At 41.4% G+C, this 22,654-nt stretch overlaps 2 protein-coding genes across 4 annotated transcripts in view; both read left to right on the plus strand.

Moving 5' to 3' along the window:
* Nucleotides 1-22,654, plus strand: part of BRIP1 (BRCA1 interacting DNA helicase 1) — a 132,538-nt gene that overhangs the window by 25,720 nt on the left and 84,164 nt on the right. For 2 of the 3 annotated variants that reach the window (XM_048824513.2, XM_048824514.2), the window contains exon 7: nt 21,718-22,008. The exons of the other annotated variant lie outside the window; for it this stretch is intronic. In XM_048824513.2, the coding sequence (XP_048680470.2) occupies nt 21,718-22,008 (291 nt within the window). The remainder of the gene's footprint in view (nt 1-21,717; nt 22,009-22,654) is intronic. 3 annotated transcript variants of the gene reach the window in all.
* LOC142069472 (uncharacterized) lies at nt 7,149-9,118 on the plus strand. The gene is made up of 2 exons (XM_075120716.1): nt 7,149-8,087; nt 8,476-9,118. The coding sequence occupies exons 1-2, from the start codon at nt 7,508-7,510 to the stop codon at nt 9,015-9,017; spliced, it is 1,122 nt and encodes a 373-aa protein (XP_074976817.1). The 5' UTR covers nt 7,149-7,507; the 3' UTR covers nt 9,018-9,118.

Raw genomic sequence — 22,654 nt, forward strand, 5'->3', positions numbered from 1 at the left:
CTTTCTTTTTTCCTTTTAATAATTACCATAATATTGCAACATCATACTCCGATCTCCAAAAAGCCCCTCAACATGGTACTGAAAACTCTGGCCCACTGATTTACTTGGGGCCACCAGTTTTAAAACCTATTCTAATAAAAAGAAAAGGAGTACTTGTGGCACCTTAGTACTCCTTTTCTTTTTGCAAATACAGACTAACACGGCTGCTACTCTGAAACCTGTTGAGCCTTCATTCTAATGCTTTTTATGTCAGGCATTGAAAACAATTTGGCCCTGTCAATACAAGTGGCCAAATTGTTTTCAATTACATTTGAGGAAGAAGTGTGTGACAGCTGATTTAAGGCATGGCACAGACTGTGGTGTAGTGCATTAGATCTTCTTATGCACTGTGTAATTGCTTTGAAATTCATACCTGGTTAAGGTGCTGCCTTCCCCATTGTTTGAAAAAGAGATATTATTTTTGTATATTGAGAGAAGTATCGGTGCCTATCTGCCATTGCTTGTTGCTGAGGTAATTTTATAAATATCCCAATGATAATGTTCTTGATTTTTTTTTTAAACAGATTATGTGATATTTATATAGCCAGGATCATAGCCCAACTATTGTAGGCACAGTCGAACACACATGAAGGGAGTCTCTGTCCTGAAGAGTTCAGTCTAAGGCAAATGACATACAAAGGGTATAGAGATATGGCAATAAAACATACCATTTATATACACATTTCCTTTAATTTTTTTTATAAATATCCATCTATCCCCATCTGTCCCTAAATTTAACTATAATTTATTAGCTAATTTCATATAAGCTTTATATTTAGAGGAGGTTCTTGAGAAGGGATTTGAAGAAGGAGAGGGTGTAATGGTCTTACAGATCACTCTAGGGAGGGCATTCCATGCATAAGTGGCATTTTGGAAGAGAGGCATGGGGATCTTTGTAAGAGAAGTTGATAAACATGTGGGTGACACTGGCATTGTTGGCAAAATGTGGGAGGCCAGGCTGGGGAGTTGCAAAAAGAGACAACTGCAGAGAAGTAGGGTGGAGCAGAGTAGTGAAAGGTGTTGTTTTGATAGTTAAATAATCTCTAAGGGCAGGTCTACGCTACAGGGTTAAGTTGACCTAAATTACTCAACTCCAGCTACGTGAATAACATAGCTGGAGTTGATGTAGCTTAGGTTGACCTTTTGCCGTGTCTGCACCGCGTTGGGTCAACAGAAGTGTTTCTCCCGTCAACTTACCTTATGCTTCTCATTCCAGTGGAGTACCGGAGTCGATGGGAGAGTGATCGGCAGTCGATTTAGCGGGTCTTCACTAGATGCGCTAAATCGACCCCCGGTGGATAGATCACTGCAGCGTCGATCCACTGTAAGTGTAGACAAGCCCAAAGTATTAGGGTGTGTTCTGTCTTCTGTGACTGATCCTGATTATTGTATGCCAATAAAAGTCTCCAAGGCTGAGACTTAAAGAAGGCCTAAACTAAGGCCATGTCTACACTAGTGATCGCACAGTTGTACTGATGCAGCTGCACCACTGGAAGATCGCTCATGTAGCCGCTCTGTGCTAACAGCAGAGAGCTCTATGTCAACATAATAAAACCACCTCAATAAGCAGCAGTAGCTGTGTCGGCGGGAGAAGCTCTCCCGCAGACATGGCACTGTGCACGCTACCACTCATGCTGGCAAAACGTATGACGCTCAGGGGGGTGTTTTTTCATGCCCCTGAGCGACATAAGTTTTGCCAACATAAGTAGTAATATAGATAGGGCCTAAATTTGTATTGTTTCTGTTGGATTCTGTTGGAATTGTGGCTATGCAGCCATGCAATATTTTGTATCTTTGTTTTAGGGATCTTTCCTCTGGGGCGGTGCTCTATCACAGTGCTCTTTAATTTCCTTTTTTCATGGAACATTCTCAGCATTTTTCTTTTGCAAGATGGAGTAAGGTAGGGAAAAGGGAGATTTCCTATTCCTTTAATTAGTGGCACCTCACAAAATTCTGTATATAATTACATATCTGGTTTCCAAGCAACCTAACATCTCTTTAAACATAAATACATAAAAATGAAACAAACGATCCACAAAACCCACAAAATCCATGCAAATGAAAGCTGAAATTCCGGTAATTTTCACTTGTGGTGGTGCTGCTCCTGTGTCTGCATGATGATTTGAAACTAGAGGTAGTCTGACAGCAACAGGAGAGGCACAGCATGTTATGAATTAGAGTGCAGAGATAGGAGCAAAGGTGGGAGTTGAATTTACAGTCGTAACCAGGGTAAGTGAAATGTTCCAGGGCAGCCTAGCCTATGTTATACATAATAATGAACCCTCTTAAAATGGAAGAATGTGGTGTTAGCTGCAGAGTGCTTGTCTGCAGTTTTGTAACATTCTTTTTAGACTTCTGTAAGTTATTACAACTTTTGGTAATCTCCTCTTTCTCCCTGACTGTGGCTGAGGCTATAGCTACACTAAAGCGCTTCCCGTGGCACAGCCGCACCCAGGCAAGCTCGCTAGTGTAGCTGAAGAGAGAGCTCTCCTATGGACTTAGCTACCATTGCTCATTAGGAGTAGATTAAATATATCTTCCGCTGACATACAGGTTGAACCTCTTTAGTCTGGCACCCTCCGAACCTCAGCGGTGCTGAACCAGAGAATTTGCCGAACCATGGAAGGTCAATACAGTATTGTAGTGAGCATGTCTCTTATTATTTTTATTTCGCTGAGGCGAATAAACAGAACAACATACCGATGTGCCCTTTTCCAATTTCTCCAACAATTCCACCTTTTGCTGTATCAATATTGACACATGCTTACGCTTAGCAGCATTACCAACACTTCCACTGTTTGCTGGTCTCTTAGAAGACGTATTTAGGGGTAAATTAGAGCTAAATAACAGGACAGAACACTGAGAGCCAGGACTGGCAGCTGTAAACAAACTTTGCCTGACCATGCGAAACTTGGTCCCACCCACGATAAGCAGACGTTCGGCTAACTAAAATCATGCCAGACCATGGATGTTTTGGACCAGAGAGTGTCGGACTAGAGAGGTTCAACCTGTAGCATTGTCCACACTGGGGCTTAGGTCGGTGTAACTTATGTTGCTCACGCGGGGGGGCTTATTCAAACCTCCGAGCAATACAAGTTATACCAACATAAGTAGGAGTGTAGACATAGCCTTAGTGATTAAACTGTGTGGTGGTCAGAGGTGCCCTGATTACAAGACTAGCCAAAACCCAAGTTGTATAGAGGAGTCAGTGGGGTTTTATATATGTGACCCAGAAATATGGAGTACCATCTTTTTAATTTAACTGTAATGAAAACACAGACAATATTTCCTCATGCAAAATCCTTTTAAATTTAGGAATTAATTCATGGAAAAACTCGTGTTTAAGAAACAACTGGAGTTAGTTATGGGCATAATATAATGTAACAATGTGTGTAAGTGGGGAGGTGGAAGAATTAACAAAAAGGAGGTGGCATAATGGAAAACATTCTGTTGGAAGACAGCTTGGTTCAATAGATAAGACACAAACATGGGAATCAGGAAACTTGAGTTTTATTCTCAGCTTTTGCTGCATGCCTTTGGGAAAATTGCTTTAAGGAAGACCTTTCCACTGTCCATAAGGGGGAAGGTATTCTTAGTTCCAATAGTAATGCATGATTTTTCTGTTCTTTTTTAATCTTTATAACAATTAGTGAGTTGTAATGCTAGTCACTGGAGATGGTGTTTATTGAGTGACTGTAGCAAGGGTGCTGGCAGTTCCAGATCAGCATCAGTGCACCTCTGCTTTAATGTGCAAGGCCACTTTTGGGCAGAAAATAGAGTTTTGCCCATACACTTCTCAGTAACTTTGTCACAGCTGTGGGTTTAAAAGGCTTGGCTGGCTAGTCACTTTCTTTTTCATTACAAGAAAACAAAACATAACATGATATATCAAATTGCTTAATACTCACTGCTGTGGTGGTGCTGGCCAACTGAAACATACTGTGAGGAGAAAAAGGCAGCTGTCAACTCTAAATGCAAGCCAGAAATGCTTTTGCTTTGGATAGCAAGACTTGATACACTCTTAATAATAACTACTGTTAAAAGTATATAAAATCATATGTATTAAGCAGCTTGTGACAATCTTTCTTTTCCTAAAAGAAAACAAAATTAATGATAACTTGTAGTTTTTTGCATTATGTGATGACACAAAGGACAAGAGGAGAGCAAAACACAGGAGGGAAAACTATCAGTACAGAATCTGAACTGCCCTCCTCTCAGTCTACAGCTATCCAGACTAAAATGGGCCTGTACATTTTTATTAGAGCTGTTGATTAATCGCAGTTAACTCCAACGATTAACTAAACAATATTAACTGTTGTTTAAAAAATTAATCTCAGCTAATCGCACAGTTAAATAATAGAATACCAATTGAAATTTATTAAAATTTTTTGGATTTTTTTCTACATTTTCAAATATATTGATTTCTATTACAACACAGAATACACAGTGTACAGTGCTCACTTTATATTACTATTTTTGACTACAAATATTTCCACTCAAAAAATGATAAACAAAAGAATTAGTATTTTTCAGTTCACTGCATAGAAGTACTGTAGTGCAATCTCTTTATCGTGAAAGTGTAACTTACAAATGTAGATTTTTTTTGTTACATAACTGCACTCAAAAACAAAACATGTAAAACTTCAGAGCCTACAAGTCCACTCAGTCCTACTTTTTGTTCAGTCAATTGCTAAGACAAAGAAGTTTGTTTACATTTACAGGAGATACTGCTGACTGCTTCTTATTTACAGTGTCACCTGAAAGTGAGAACAGGTGTTTGCATGACACTTTTGTAGCCAAAGTTGCAAGGTATTTACGTGCCAGATATGCTAAACATTCATATGTCCCTTCATGATTCGGCCACCATTCCAGAGGACATGCTTCCATGCTGATGACGAGTCCTGAAATCTTTAGCGCATTAGGCACGTAAATATCTTGCGATGCCTGCTATAACAGTGCCATGCGAATGCCTGTTCTCACTTTCAGATGACATTGTAAACAAGAAGTAGGCAGCATTATCTCCTGAAAATTGTAACTGAACTTGTTTGTCTGAGTGATTGGCTGAAGTAGGACTGAGTGGACTTGTAGGTTCTAAAGTTTTACATTGTTTTATTTTGAATGCAGTTATTTTTTGTACATAATTCTACATTTGTAAGTTAAACGTTCATTATAAAAAGATTACAGTACTTGCATTAGGTGAATTGAAATATATTATTTTTTGTTTTTTACAGTGCAAATATTTGTAATAAAAATAAATATAAAGTGAGCACTGTAAACTTTGTATTCTGTGTTGTAATTGAAATTAATATATTTGAAAATGCAGAAAACATCCAAAAATATTTAAATAAATGGTATTCTATTATTGTTTAACAGTGCGATTAATCGTGATTAATTTTTTTAATTGCGATTAATTTTTTTTTAATGGCTTGACAGCCCTAATTTTTATAAGCCTTGTTGGACATTAACACAAGGTAAACACATCCTCTTGTGATACTAGTAGTGTTTTGATTAAATGAACTCTGTCCACATATCTATTCAAGGGACACCATCATAGGACCTAATCACATCAGTCACACCATAAGAGGCTCGTTCACCTGCACATCTACCAATGTGATATATGCCAGCATGTGCCAGCAATGCCCCTCTGCCATGTACATTGGCCAAACCGGACAATCTCTATGCAAAAGAATAAATGGACACAAATCAGACATCAAGAATTATAACTTTCAAAAACCAGTTGGAGAACACTTCAATCTCTCTGGTCACTCAATTTCAGACCTAAAAGTTGCAATTCTCCAACTAAAAAACTTCAAAAACAGACTTCATCGAGAAATGGCAGAATTGGAATTAATTTGCAAACTAGACACCATTAAATTAGGCTTGAATAAAGACTGGGAGTGGATGGGTCATTACACAAAGTAAAAACTATTTCCCCATGCTAATTTTTTTCCCCTACTGTTGCTCACACCTTCTTGTCAACTCTCTGAAATGGGCCATCCTGATTATCACTACAAAAGGTTTTTTTTTCCTCCTGCTGATAATAGCCCACCTTAATTAGTTGGTCTCGTTACAGTTGGTATGGCAACACCCATTTTTTCATGTTCTCTGTGTGTGTGTGTGTGTGTGTGTGTGTGTGTGTGTATGTGTGTGTGTATATATATATCTTCCTACTGTATTTTCCACTGCATGCATCCGATGAAATGGGTTTTAGCCCACAAAAGCTTATGCCCAAATAAATTTGTTAGTCTCTAAGGTGCCACAAGTACTCCTCTTTTTTTTTTTAGGTTACAATAGTTAAGTCACATTTGAGGAAAATATATTACACTTTATATTCTTGTTTCTCTCATTTATATTTCAAATTCTTTATATATATAGTATTAAAGAAGTATAGTGTATATACACATAGTACAGTATACACAAAGTATAGTATCTACACATATATACATCTTTTTTAAGACTGACATTTTATTTGTCAATAACTCTGATGTGTTGATCTTTATTTTCGTTTATTTCAGGAAAATAGATACAAACAGTATACTGTGGTGCTACCCTCATAGTCATGATTAATTAAACCATTCAGTTTTATACCATTTACTGTGTTTAGCTTTTGAGCTCCATTTATTGCCTATGAGAGAACTAGTGAGAAGCACCTTCCAGTGCTATATGAAGGGAATGTCTGTAGACATAATGAAGGCCGGGCCCTTCCTGTCTAAAGCAATTGACTGTCTTTAGCCTCTGAGCCTGGGAACCCGTGTTTGTTCTTGAATTGGGGATTCTTGCAAAACAGTGCAGTTCTAGTATAAATCTAGATGAGAAATTATACCCTTGTTGTACTCTCTTGGTTAATTATGCAGAAGCATTGACTTTGAGAAACTGGGGCAGCTGTGTTAAGGAATCCCCATTTACACTAGGTAAAAAAGTAAACAGTAAATGGAGAGTAGTGTAACAAACACTTGCGGTATCAAAAAACAACTGTGAAAAGAATCTGTCTTAATGTGCTAGCCCACTGCAGTTTAACATATTGCTTACAACCTTCACAATAGAGTTTGAGTGACTTCAGTTACACATTCCAGGAGACTGGCAGTCTGTTACAATCAGAGTCCAGACTCTAAGCCCTGGTCTACACTAGGACTTTAGATCGAATTTAGCAGCGTTAAATCGATTTAAACCTGCACCCGTCCACACAATGAAGCCCTTTATTTCGACTTAAAGGGCTCTTAAAATCGATTTCCTTACTCCACCCCTGACAAGTGGATTAGCGCTTAAATCGACGTTGCCGGCTCGAATTTGGGGTACTGTGGACACAATTCGATGGTATTGGCCTCCGGGAGCTATCCCAGAGTGCTCCATTCTGACCGCTCTGGACAGCGCTCTCAACTCAGATGCACTGGCCAGGTAGACAGGAAAAGAACCGCGAACTTTTGAATCTCATTTCCTGTTTGGCCAGCGTGGCAAGCTGCAGGTGACCATGCAGAGCTCATCAGCAGAGGTGACCATGATGGAGTCCCAGAATCGCAAAAGAGCTCCAGCATGGACTGAACGGGAGGTACGGGATCTGATCGCTGTTTGGGGAGAGGAATCCGTGCTATCAGAACTCCGTTCCAGTTTTCGAAATGCCAAAACCTTTCTGAAAATCTCCCAGGGCATGAAGGACAGAGGCCATAACAGGGACCCGAAGCAGTGCCGCGTGAAACTGAAGGAGCTGAGGCAAGCCTACCAGAAAACCAGAGAGGCGAACGGCCGCTCTGGGTCAGAGCCCCAAACATGCCGCTTCTATGATGAGCTGCATGCCATTTTAGGGGGTTCAGCCACCACTACCCCAGCCGTGTTGTTTGACTCCTTCAATGGAGATGGAGGCAATACAGAAGTAGGTTTTGGGGACGAAGAAGATGATGAGGAGGAGGTTGTAGATAGCTCACAGCAAGCAAGCGGAGAAACCGGTTTTCCCGACAGCCAGGAACTGTTTCTCACCCTAGACCTGGAGCCAGTACCCCCCGAACCCACCCAAGGCTGCCTCCTGGACTCAGCAGGCGGAGAAGGGACCTCTGGTGAGTGTACCTTTTAAAATGCTATACATGGTTTAAAAGCAAGCATGTGAAAGGATTACTTTGCCCTGGCATTTGCGGTTCTGCCTTTGCAAAAGGTTTCTGGGGAGGGCAGCCTTATTTCGTCCTTCATGGTAGGACACTTTACCACTCCAGGCCAGCAACACGTACTGGGGAATCACTGTAGAACAAAGCATTGCAGTGTATGTTTGCTGGCATTCAACCAAAATCCGTTCACGCGGTGGGAGGAGGCAAAATGCGACCTTGTAACGAAAGCACATGTGCTATGTATGTAATGTTAACTTTCAAGGTTTACCCTGAAAGAGTGTAGCCACTGTTTTATAAAATGTGTCTTTTTAAATACCGCTGTCCCTTTTTTTTTCTCCACCAGCTGCATGTGTTTCAATGATCACAGGATCTTCTCCTTCCCAGAGGCTAGTGAAGCTTAGAAAGAAAAAAAAACGCACTCGCGATGAAATGTTCTCCGAGCTCATGCTGTCCTCCCACACTGACAGAGCACAGACGAATGCGTGGAGGCAAATAATGTCAGAGTGCAGGAAAGCACAAAATGACCGGGAGGAGAGGTGGAGGGCTGAAGAGAGTAAGTGGCGGGCTGAAGAGAGTAAGTGGCGGGCTGAAGACAGGGCTGAAGCTCAAAGGTGGCGGCAGCGTGATGAGAGGAGGCAGGATTCAATGCTGAGGCTGCTGCAGGACCAAACCAGTATGCTCCAGTGTATGGTTGAGCTGCAGCAAAGGCAGCTGGAGCACAGACTGCCACTGCAGCCCCTCTGTAACCAACCGCCCTCCTCCCCAAGTTCCATAGCCTCCACACCCAGACGCCCAAGAACACGGTGGGGAGGCCTCCGGCCAACCAGCCACTCCCCCACAGAGGATTGCCCAAAAAAAAGAAGGCTGTCATTCAATAAATTTTAAAGTTGTAAACTTTTAAAGTGCTGTGCTTAAAGTGCTGTGTGGCATTTTCCTTCCCTCCTCCACCACCCCTCCTGGGATACCTTGGTAGTCATCCCCCTATTTGTGTGATGAATGAATAACGAATGCATGACTGTGAAGCAGCAATGACTTTATTGGCTCTGCAAGCAATGATTAAAGGGAGGAGGGGAGGGTGGTTAGCTTACAGGGAAGTAGAGTGAACCAAGGGGCGGGGGGGTTCATCAAGGAGAAACAAACAGAACTTTTACACCGTAGCCTGGCCAGTCATGAAACTGTTTTTCAAAGCTTCTCTGATGCGTACCGCGCCCTCCTGTGCTCTTCTAACCGCCCTGGTGTCTGGCTGCGCGTAACCAGCAGCCAGGCGATTTGCCTCAACCTCCCACCCCGCCATAAACGTCTCCCCCTTACTCTCACAGATATTGTGGAGCACACAGCAAGCAGTAATAACAGTGGGAATATTGGTTTCGCTGAGGTCTAAGCGAGTCAATAAACTGCGCCAGCGCGCCTTTAAACGTCCAAATGCACATTCTACCACCATTCTGCACTTGCTCAGCCTGTAGTTGAACAGCTCCTGACCACTGTCCAGGCTGCCTGTGTACGGCTTCATGAGCCATGGCATTAAGGGGTAGGCTGGGTCCCCAAGGATACATATAGGCATTTCAACATCCCCAACAGTTATTTTCTGGTCTGGGAATAAAGTCCCTTCCTGCAGCTTTTGAAACAGACCAGAGTTCCTGAAGATGCGAGCATCATGCACCTTTCCCGGCCATCCCACGTTGATGTTGGTGAAACGTCCCTTGTGATCCACCAGAGCTTGCAGCACTATTGAAAAGTACCCCTTGCGGTTTATGTACTCGGCGGCTTGGTGCTCCGGTGCCAAGATAGGGATATGGGTTCCATCTATAGCCCCACCACAGTTAGGGAATCCCATTGCAGCAAAGCCATCCACTATGACCTGCACATTTCCCAGGGTCACTACCCTTGATATCAGCAGATCTTTGATTGCGTGGGCTACTTGCATCACAGCAGCCCCCACAGTAGATTTGCCCACTCCAAATTGATTCCCAACTGACCGGTAGCTGTCTGGCGTTGCAAGCTTCCACAGGGCTATCGCCACTCGCTTCTCAACTGTGAGGGCTGCTCTCATCTTGGTATTCATGCGCTTCAGGACAGGGGAAAGCAAGTCACAAAGTTCCATGAAAGTGCCCTTACGCATGCGAAAGTTTCGTAGCCACTGGGAATCGTCCCAGACCTGCAACACTATGCGGTCCCACCAGTCTGTGCTTGTTTCCCGAGCCCAGAATCGGCGTTCCACAGCATGAACCTGCCCCATTAGCACCATGATGCATGCATTGTCAGGGCCCATGCTTTCAGAGAAATCTGTGTCCATGTCCTGATCACTCACGGGACCGCGCTGACGTCGCCTCCTCGCCCGGTATCGCGTTGCCATGTTTTGGTGCTGCATATACTGCTGAATAATGCGTGTGGTGGTTAATGTGCTCCTAATTGCCAAAGTGAGCTGAGCGGGCTCCATGCTTGCCGTGGTATGGCGTCCGCACAGAAAAAAGGCGCGGAACGATTGTCTGCCGTTGCTCTGACGGAGGGAGGGGCGACTGACGACACGGCTTACAGGGTTGGCTTCAGGGAGCTAAAATCAACAAAGGGGGTGCCTGTACATCAAGGAGTATTTCAGGCAGGACTGCACGGAGGGTTCCAATAAGAAATGGTGCACCTAAGTTATCGTTGTTATTGGAACAAGGAGGTTAGCCTGGCCTCTGATTGATACATGGCTAGATTTACCTCGCTGCACCTTCTCTGTGAGTGACTGCAGTGTGACCTAGAGGAATGAGTCCCCTAGACAGGGGAGGAGGCAAATGAGTACAAAACAAATCTGGTCTATTTCTTGTTTTGACCCACTCCATCTATCTTTTACATCTTTGGCTGGCAGCAGACGGTGCAGAAGGACTGCATGCCATCCACATCTCATGGCTGCTTGGCAGAAGATGGTACAGTACGCCTGCTAGCCATCCCCATCTCTTGCCTGCCTGGCAGAAGATGGTGCAATACGACTGCTAGCAATCCTCATCTCTTGCCTGCCTGGCAGAAGATGGTACAGTACGACTGCTAGCAGTCCGTATCGCCTGCCTGCTCACCATAAGACGGTTCAATAGGACTGACTGCAGGACTAAAGAGAATGACCTGGTCAAGTCACTCCAAATTTAGTCCCTGCGCCCATGTCTGCCCAGGCGCTCCCAGCCGACGCGGCCAGGAGCACCTCGGACACGATGAGGACGACTACCAATCGTATTGCACCGTCTGCTGCCAGAAGGCAAGGGGTTGCTGCTACTGTGCAGCAAAGCCGTACCGCGTCTGCCAGCACCCAGGAGACATAGGGTGACGGTTACCTGAGCGGGCTCCATGCTTGCTGTGGTATGGCGTCTGCACAGGTAACTCAGGAAAAAAGGCGCGAAATGATTGTCTGCCCTTGCTTTCACGGAGGGAGGGAGGGAACGGGGGCCTGACGACACGTACCCAGAACCACCCGCGACAATGTTTTAGCCCCATCAGAGCGCTCCATTGTGACTGCTCTGGACAGCACTCTCAGATGCCCGATTGTTTGCCATTGCTCTGACGCTGGGAGGGGCGCTTACAGGGTTGGCTTCAGGGAGCTAAAATCAACAAAGGGGGTGGCTTTACATCAAGGAGTATTTCAGGCAGGACTTCACAGAGGGTTCCAATAAGAAATGGTGCACCTAAGTTATTGTCCTTATTGGAGCAAGAAGGTTAGCCTGGCCTCTGATTGATACATGGCTAGATTTACCTCGCTGCACCTTGACTGCAGTGTGATCTAGAAGAATGAGTCCCCTAGACAGGGGAGGGGGGGGAAGCAAATGAGTACAAAACAAATCTGGTCTATTTCTTGTTTTGACCCACTCCATCTATCTTTTACATCTTTGGCTGGCAGCAGACGGACTGCATGCCATCCACATCTCATGACTGCTCGGCAGAAGATGGTACAGCACGACTGCTAGCAGTCCGTATCGCCTGCCCGCTCACCATAAGACGGTTCAATAGGACTGACTGCAGGACTAAAGAGAATGACCTGGTCAAGTCACTCCAAATTTAGTCCCTGTGCCCATGTCTGCCCAGGCGCTCCTGATCGACCTCACAGAGGCGACCAGGAGCACCTCAGACATGACGATGACGGCTACCAGTCGTACTGTACCGTCTGCTGCCACAAGGCAAGGGGTTGCTGCTACTGTGTAGCAATGCCGTACCGCGTCTGCCAGCACCCAGGAGACATAGGGTGACGGTTACCTGAGCGGGCTCCATGCTTGCCATGGTATGGCGTCTGCACAGGTAACTCAGGAAAAAAGGCGCGAAATGATTGTCTGCCCTTGCTTTCACGGGGGGAGGGAGGGAACGGGAGGCTGACGATATGTACCCAGAACCACCCGCGACAATGTTTTAGCCCCATCAGGCATTGGGATCTCAACCCAGAATTCCAATGGGCAGCGGAGACTGCGGGAACTGTGGGATAGCTACCCACAGTGCAACGCTCCGGAAGTCGACGCTTGCCTCGGTACTGTGGAAGCGCTCCGCCGAGTTAATGCACTTAATGCACTTAGAGCATTTACTGTGGGGACACACACACTCGAATTTATAAAACCGATTTCTAAAAAACCGACTTCTATAAATTCGACCTTATTCCGTAGTGTAGACATACCCTAAGGCAGGCTAATTTACAGCAATGGGATGAAGAAAGTTGTGGATTTGTATTACACACTCTCACCTGACACCGTATCTGATCCCTCACCCGCTGATTGACATCTTGAATAGCTCTTTGAAGCAAGTTCCAGCTTAATTAAAACGTTTGCTTGGTTAGCAGTGATCTGTGAAAGCCTGTGATAAATATTGAATCGGGTTCACCTGCTGGTTACTGTGAGTGGATAAACAGCTGCTTTGTGCAGTTTAATCAAGAGACTGTAGCAGCAGAATACTACTCCTTTTAAAAGAGTTTTAAAAAAGAATAGCTGAAAAGCTCTAGTAATGTCACTTCTGATATCTTACTAGGGTGTGATTGTGTGAGATTTCACACAAAAGGTATTCACCACTGTATCGTTCAGATGGCTTTGTACCCAATGAAATATAGAAGAAGATATCAAGAAGTCCCCTTATCTCTGTGCTTCAAAGATCATAGCCTCAGTGTTTGTTTAACCTTATTTTACACTTAACTCTCTCAGTGTATTTGACTCTTCTTTTATTATTCATAGAATCTCAGAAATGCAGGGCTGAAAAGGACTTTAAGAGGTCAACAAGTCCAGCCCCCTGCACTGAGGCAGGACCAAATAAACCTAGACTATCCCTGGCAGGTGTTTAGCCACCATGTTCTTAAAAACCTCCATTGATGCGGATTCCACAACCTCCCTTGGAAGCCTCTTTCAGAAATTAACTACCCTTAATAGTAAGAGAGCGCTTCCTAATATCTAACCTAAATCTTCCTTGCTGCAGATTAAGCCCATTATTTCCTGTCCTGTCTTCAGTGAGCATGGAGAACAGTTGATCCCCGTCCTCTTTATAACAACCCTTAACATATTTTAAGACTATCATCAGTCTTTTTTTCTCAAGACTAAATGTTCCCAGTGTTTTTAACTTTTCCTCCTAGGTCAGGTTTTGATATTTGTTGCTCTCCTCTGGTCTCTCTCCAGTTTGTCCACATTTTTCCTAATGTGTGGCACCCAGAATTGAACACAATACTCCAAGCTGAGGTTTCACCAGTGCTGAGTAGAGTGAGACAGTTACCTCTCAGGTCTTGCATACGACACTCCTGTTAATACACTGCAGAATATTACCCTTGCCATTTTTTTTTTTTTTTTTTTTTTTGCATCTCTTGACTCATATTTGGTTTGTGGTCCACTATAACCCCCAGATCCTTTATAGAAGTACTACCACCTAGCCAGTTATTCCCCATTTTGTAGTTGTGTATTTGATTTCTGCTTAAGTGTAGTACTTTGCACTTATCTTTATTGAATTTCATCTTGTTGAATTCAGACCAATTCTCCAGTTTGTCACAGTCATTTTGAATTCTAATCCAGTCCTCTAAAGTGTTTGCAACCCCTTTCAGCTTGGTGTCATCTTCAAATTTTATAAACACACTCTCCACTCTATTATCTAAGTCATTAATGAAAAAATTGACTAGTACTGGATCCAGCACTGACCCATACAGGACCCCTTCATTTCTTTGGATAAAGGAAAAGCAAGCCCCAGAAATAATTTTTTTTGTTGTAGGAAAATGGGGCACATAAAAAGGCATTGCTCCACAAAAAAATCTTAAACTCTCAGAAGTGGGACTGTAACTCTGGGAAAGCCAGGCTTCGCAGTGCTAGGGAAACTTGGACTCGCCCAGGAAACTGCTTTCTGGACACCAAGAGAGATGGGAGGTCAGTCGGGTTTCAAATTTCACTTTTCCTGAGGGAGAGACCCAGATTGTTGTCTCAGCCTGTGCAAAGAGAACTTGGGGAATGTACTGGTTTTTTTTTTTTACAGGAAACAAACCAGACACAAGGGAGAAAAGCCCAATGAGATGCTCTGAATAACAGAGGGATTCCTTGAGTGTGGGTGACAGAGAAAGGGTAGAACTTGTTTCATGGGTTCTGGAAGCTCAGGACATACTGATAACCAAACCCGTGATGTGAGCACCAAACACCTTGACAAACTACACAACCAGATGAAACCACTCAGGCAGAAACTGGATGATAGGATACATGCAGCCCAGAGTGACTGGCTGAGGAGCAAGAATGAAGCAAGCAAGTAGAGATCATCCTTGGAAAGATGAGGAGGCTTCTATAAGCCAAAGGCATCCGTGTTTTGGATTTAAAAATCCTGCTTCAGGCATAAGGCCACCAGGAGCTGGTCCACATCACTGCTAGTGGGCATAATTGGGCCAGGATACTTTGTGGCACAAATACAAAGGAAAAGGCAACGTGGAAGCTGCATTTGGAGAAGGTGGCCCCAGATAATAAGGAGACATCTAAGAACCACATTATATGCAAGAACATTCACAAAATCATGATCACCGATGTGGAAGAGCACCTGTATCACAAAGAACAACAGTGGCTAGAGTTGGGGATAACTTGCAGGAAGCTTGGGGAAGATTCCACCCATCCATATGACCAGAGAGCTGAGCTACAAACTCATGTTGGAGAACTTAAAAGACAGCTGGCCCAGAAGGAGGAGGAAGTGCAAGCAGCCGTGACTAAGATGGAAGAGGAAGAAAGCTAGAAGAACATGGCCCAGAAAAAATATCTGTAAACTGGAATCTCAGATTAGTGAACATCAAGGACACCTTGAGCGAGTACATAGGAACAAAGCAAAAACTCAGAAGCAGGAGCTGAGGAAAAAGCTGAAGGTACTGGGAATGGAGCTAGAAGACACAGTAGACTCCACTGCTGCATAGTGGGAACTCACATTAAAGTGGGAACAGAAAATGGCTTTCGTGAAGAAGACCCTGAATGATGAGGCAAAGACCCATGAGGCACAACCCAGGCGATGAGAGAGAAGCAGTTACGAGCTATGAAGGAGCTGACAGAACAGCTGGAACGCACCAAGTGAGTGACAGCAAACTCTGAGAAGGCAAAGCAGGCTCTGGAGAGTTAGCAGGCAGAGCTGTTCAGTGAGGTGAAGGTACTTCAGCAGGTCAAAGAGGACTCTGAGTTCAAGTCCAAGAAAGTAGAAGTCCAGCACCAAGATCTGCAAGTAAAATAAGTTGACTGTAAGAGAGTGTGGATGGAGCTGGCTAGGAAAGTTACCAGACATCAGTGCAAGGTCACAGGCCTTCTGAGCTGATCAGAAAGCACGTCACTCAAGTCAGTGACAGGCTGAGTCACAGCCTCAGGATTCTCAGGGGTGGTTGCAGGAGGAGAAGTGCCAGAAGCTGAGCCTCAGCACTAAGCTAAGGCAGATGGAGGAAGAGAACAGCTCCCAAGAGCAGCAAAAAGAGAGCAGGAGACCATGAGATCAACCTCCTGAGTACGAGTCACTCAGTTCTAGCAATGGAGGAGCAAACCTGTGGAGAAGAGAAGGTAGTGAAAGGACACGGTGTGTCTGGGAGGGTGGAGGGGGATATTACTCACCTAATAACATGGGTGGAAGAAGAGTGCAAATGGGTACAATTAAATGAAATCCTAAAAGCCTCAGGCAAGACACTGCAGACCTTTATAATTGAAACCCTGAGAGGAAGCTGGATATTGTTTTGGACTTTCTCAGTGTATGTGTATATGTATCTGACATTTGCATTATTTATCAACTAAGTATGGATGTGGAAAGGTGGTTTATTTTGAGTCCCTCTACCTAGGAACAAAGGAATTGTCAAACTAGATCAGACTCATAGTCATCCTGTCCAGTATCATGTGTCTAACAGTGGTTAGCACCAGATGCTTCTAAGAAAGGTGCAAGAAACCTGCAAGAGGTAGATGTTGGATAATTCCCTCCCATCCCCTGAAAGTGTCATCCTACCTCCTAATAGTTCAAAATTGATTTAAGTCCTGAAGCCTGAGGATTTTATATCTCCTGCAAAACATTTTTTAAGCATTAACTACTATAATTTTGGAAATTTTTGTTATCCATATAAATGTCCAGTCCCTGAGAATCTTGCTAAATTCTACAGTGAAAACGATAAAATTTAACCTTAGATGGTGTAAAACAGTTGTTAGCTCAACTATTTTTTTTAGCTAAGTGTGGATGGAGCCAAACTGTGTTATAACCAGTTATTTTAAAACTTCCTTCCTTAAACAAGTATTTTCTACCAGGATTAAATCACTTGGTATTTTTAAACCAGTTATCACAGTTTGGCTCTCTGGACCAACAGTAACACAGATGGAGTACAATCATATTTAACATCTCTGGGTAAACTTGGGTGTTTTCGTAGTGTGGAACAGGGCCTTATGGATAAATTAGATATTGCCCTTAATCTTTCCTTAAAAAAATGTAATATTCCTTTAATTCTAAATAGTCTAATGAGAGTTATAAAATGATAATGTAGATAAAGTTGTTCTAACTATTTAACTTGTTTTTACCAGTTACTATCTTTGTGTGTATCTAGGAATTCTTTCAATAAAAAAGATTTAAAACCCAAAAAAGGTACTATATAATTTGGGAAATGCAGGAGAAAGATATTTATTGAGCACGTGTGGTGTACCAGACTGTTCAGATGCAAGAGATGTGCTCTCTGTCCCAGGGAGTTTACAAGCAAAATAAAATAATAGACCATACAATTTATAACAAACTCAAGAGCACTGTTGTAGCAGCAATATAAATATAACAAAAACTCAACCACAGAAGTCCCATTTGAACCCTTTCTTCAACTTCCTGCCAAAACAGAGAAAAACATGGGCCTTGTGGTTAACAAACTTGGGTCCTGAAGGTTAACAAATTTGGGCATTAGTAAAATAAGTTTTAGTATTCAAGTTAACTTTCTTTCCTCACTATTTCTCAGTTGCCCTGAAAGGAATATGACAGATACTTTTGTTGTAGCTTAGCAAGCTCCTCTCCTTCCTGAAATGCAGATTTATAATTTTTACTGCAGTACTCCCCAACTATACCGTAATTACCTTTTACAGTGAAAAGTAACTAGGGCTCTTTTTCCTCTTTCTACAGTAATGGGAGACTACAATGTAATAAATTATGCTAAGTCACAACTACAATGATATAAATAGCTTATGGTACAGAAATGCAGAACCCAAAGTGTCACTTATGAAAATGTTAAAAATCTCAGCTATTTCCAACTTTGTTTTTTTTTTTAAGAAAATCTCTGCAGAAATTTCCGTGACTGAGTATTGCGAGATGTAGGGTAGCATGAAGGAGAAGTTGCTGCTTTAACCATCCTGTTGCCTTAATTATTCCTTCTTTGTGTTGTTTGATTTCCAGAGATATTTGTCAGTTTGGGACTGATTTTACTATGTTTTAATCATAAAATGGCATTTCTTTACATTATGGTCTACCAGAAATCTAGTCTGCTGAAGTCCCTAACCAGAACTTTTTTAAGGAAGGTAAATCCTATGATGACATTTAGATTCTCTTTCTTTTTAAAGGCTTGTTTGGGTCCTCTGCAACAGAAGTATAAATATTTATTGCTGAGGATCCCAAAATAATTTATTTTTAAATATAAAATGTGTGTGTGCGCTTGCATGCACACAGGCAATGCATCCTCCAGGAATTTTGCCCAAATCTTACCTTCCTCAACGAAAGCTAGTTTTGAGGGCCTGAACAAGTTGAACAGTAGTATCCTTTTTCAATTGTTAAGCTTAGAGGGGCGGAATTTTTTTGACTAAAAAATGTTTTTAGAAAATAAAAGTAAAAATAACCCACATTAAACCATGGAATTATGTGGCTATATGCACCTGGGTCATAAATTAATTGTACTCAAGCAAGGTTGGGGAATAGCTTGCCTAAAACAGACAATCCTCTTTACTGATTGATCTGTATGCTGTTTACTTTAACCCACTTGTCATAGAAACCCGAAGCTCAATTGTTTTATGAAGTGCTTCCTCATGTGTCAATGCCTAACCTAAAGGCACTTTCAATTAACTTTCAGTTTTAATATATTTGAAAGATCTTTCCCAAAAAAATTCTAATGGAGAAAGAGCATTTGAGAGTGTGAAACTCCAGTTTAATGCAAATAAAGGGCTCACCTTCTCAAATAAGAGCCTTCTTAATGTGTGGGTTTTTTTGTTGTTGGTTAGTTGTTATATAGGCACCTTTTTAAAGTGGGGTTTTTTTTTCTTTGCTGAGGGCGTCTGTGGCTTTCAGAAATGTTATGACTGCTGCAAAGCAAGTTATATACTTTTACTGGTTACTATAAAATCAGCCTGAGTTTACAGCTTTCCTGATTTTTTTGTTTGTTTTGTTTTGTTAGTAAAAGGTAACATTTTAAAGTTGCAGTAGTGAGTGGAGTGCTTCTGAAAGCCAGTATTATGCCAATTTCAATCTTTTTAAGAAAAACTTGGAGGTCACCTGTAAAATATTGTAATTTATATACACCCCCACACATATGCAGGCAATGGTTTTGATTTTAGCTTTTTAATAAAAAGTTTCTTTGAAATTTATTTTTTCCACAAAGATACAGTAGAAAGAATTATCACTGTTGGTGTTGTATATAAAAATTTGAATTGCATTTTCCAATCATCTTGACTGTATAAGTACAGTGTAGGACAGCAAATATTACTGTGCTTTGGGAAATTGTTGTTGTACTGGTCTAGCTTTCTCTAAAATTTACATTTAGTAAAGTAAACGTTTAGGCCTCACATTATCCTCCCATAAAGGATTAATGGTATTGCATCATCTCTGAGGGAAAAATATGAATTCAAATGAAAGGGGATAGATATGGGCAAAAAGGCCTGCACAGTCAGCAAAAGTAAACTGATTCTACAGCTTATTTACATTAATTCTCTTAGTATGTTAATAAATATCATTATTTCAAAGATCAAAATAGAATATAGATCAAAATATCATGATATAATTTGCATTCCAATTTTCTGAGAGTATAAACTGTCGGATATTGCCGCATATGTAACATACACCACATGTCAGCTGTTTCCTGCTTCAGTGCTGACAAGAGCCCCATTCATAACTCTCTTCTTTTTATCCTTTCAGTGAATAAGTAATTATTCAATATAGAAGGCAGGATATTTGGAACTGGCTATTTAATGTGGCAGCACACCGTAATGAAATCTGCTGTTACTGGCAACCTGAGAGGGGAATGTAACAATTCCAGCATGGCTGTAACTTCATCTGCTTTGACGGCCTGTTTATTTAGCACATCAGTGAACCTTTTATCCCAGTGAGTGACAGCTCCAGAAGGGTCACATTTTCATCCATTCTATCATGTATTGTAATATTTAATGGCGGACAACGCTGAGGGGGACTCAGGGTAATTCGAACTTGCTTTTCCACAGAGTGGAGGCTAAGAGACAGCTTGATCCCCAGTATTGTGGTGTAACACATGCCATGACTTAGCATTTGTTTATGAAGGATAATCAATTAAAAGCAGGGGAAAAAACTTTCAGCTGTCAAGTACAGTTTGTTGCTACCTGCGCCATCAAACTAAAAACCAAGTGCAAACTATTTTACGCTCTTAAGACATGCTGATCAGTTTTTCACTATTGCATGTGCTTGTACAGACAAGATACTCTTCTTAGAGATATCTTAACATTTTCTTTGTATCCTCTACCTACATCCTAATTATTATCTTCCCAATAGTTCATGTTGTGGAAGAGATTGAGGATGAATTTCTCTGTGACAAAGTAATTAGAGTGGGGAAAAAAACCCAGTTGTCCTGCTATTCCAAATATTTTTCCTGGATTCAGTTCTGCTAGTTAAGAATTATGAAACTGTTAAGGCGAAATGAGAGTATTCACTAGAATTGACTAATGGCATAACACCATGATGAGTGTATTACTAATGGAGTATATGCTTTGAAGCCAATTTAGTGAAATTTGATTTGCAGATGAAACAACGTTAAAACAAAGTTTTCAGTATTGGTTTTAATGTGGTTGCCCAGTCAGGTCTTGATCCTAAGGTGCTGCAGACGCGTGTCCTGATCCAGCAAAGCTCTTAAGCACATGCTTAAATTTATGTATGTGAGAAGTCTCTCTGACTTCAGTTGCACTATTCACATGCTTAAGTGCTTTACTGGATTGAGGCCAGAGTGCTCAGCACCTTATAGGATCAAGCCCTCAATGGAAAAGTAATTTCCTTTAGCTGGCAGTCAGTATATAAGTACTTGTTCAAATTAAGAAACATAATAAACAATCCTTTTCCCCCCACATCAATGTTCCTCACTTTTTCTTCATTTGTCTGCTATGAAACAAAGGCTGCCATCTGGTTTGAAGACAGCATGTGTCTCTTGTATAACACGCTTTTACTCAGTCCTTAAGGCCTGGGAACTCCTAACGCTAGGTGTCCTGCATAACTTGCTACTAAACTGTCCTGGCTTTTTTCATTGTAATAATTTGTCACAGGTAAATTAGAGGTAATTGGCCATGCTTGATGACAGAAAATAAACCTAAAGTGGAAAAACTTTCCTCGTGCATTGTAAAAATTAGTTAAAAATTCTTTTTCTTTTCTGGCACAAAGGAATAAACAAATTAAAGTGTCATGTTCACACTAACGTTATTTTACTGGCATAGCACTTGAGTTTAACCACAGTCTGGTTTGTGTAAATCCTGGAGAGACAGTGAACCGTACCAGTAAACCTTTCTATATGTAAAATTAATAGATGGTATAACCAAGGATATGTATCAACTTTGGTACTAAATTTCATATGTTTATTTCAATGGTACCCTTTTAATTTCCATCAAAGCAATGGCATATTAACCTGGACATATTATACTGACTGGCAAAGAATATATAAAGAAAAGAGCAAATGGAGAATTTGGTAATCACTTAGGTTTTTTATTCGAGAGATACTCTCTTTTCTATGATAACTTTTTTAGAAATTATTTTGAGATTTTGTAATGTTTTGGGTATACTTTTAACTTGAGTCCACTATTCAAAGTTTGATAGATTAATTAATGGGAAGTTTTGAACTACCCTAGAGGAAAACTCTCAGTGGTCAATATGGAGATTTGGTATATGCAGTTTGCAGTGGTAATGTCCTCATAAACTTTCCTTGTTTTGGTTACAGTCTCCTGGCCTCTGCACACAGTGTTCCTGTTCTTCTGCAAAAGAAAATGGTAAAAATGTTAGTTATGCAAAGAGGAAGGAAAATGGAGGAAAGCCACACATCCCAAAAATATTTTTTGGAACTCGAACACACAAGCAAATAGCTCAGATTACTAGAGAGCTGCAGAGGACAGTATACTCCAGTGTCCGTATGACAATTCTTTCTAGCCGGGATCATACCTGTGTTCATCCAGTGGTATCGAGAAGTAGTAACAGGAATGAAAAATGTGCAGACTTGTTGGAAGGAAAAAATGTGAGTAGTTTTGTTTCAGAAAATGAGATTCATTAAAAAATATTAATGAAAGATTTAGCTGCCTGAGCAGCTGGATTGAGTAACATTCTAACTTCTTAATGGCATGCTGGTTGGAAGCCCTTTTGTAACTTCTAATTCATTTTATATTAGACCATTAATCTTCAGTAAATCTTGGTTCACAACATCAAAACTTAAAAGGCATAATAGATTATGACAATATATGATTATAGCGTTTGTTTGGGAGCTTAATTATAATTGCAATAACTTTTGCTTTCTCAAAACTTATTTCTTTTTTAAAATGTGAAATATGCTGATGATGATTAAATAATCCATTCAGGCCTGATTTCTCTCTGCTTAGTGTTTTATTTTATTTTATTGAGTGTATCTGGGCATTGAAGATGATTAGAATGCATGGGGGTAAAATTATTGTAGTAATTCTCTAGTTGGAACAAACTGTTTACTGATTCAAAATTAAGAGGATAGGGACTTAATTACCTGTGTTAAGTAAGTAGTAATTTAGAGCCTTTCTCGTGTGAATAACCCACCACAAATCTGGAACAAATAATCTGCTAATGATAGTAGCAGAGATACATTGTGCTTGCTCACACTATGATATAAGTGTTCTTGATAACATAATTTGTTCATC

Source organism: Caretta caretta, chromosome 17 (assembly GCF_965140235.1).
Source record: "Caretta caretta isolate rCarCar2 chromosome 17, rCarCar1.hap1, whole genome shotgun sequence".
Classification (NCBI taxonomy): domain Eukaryota; kingdom Metazoa; phylum Chordata; order Testudines; family Cheloniidae; genus Caretta; species Caretta caretta.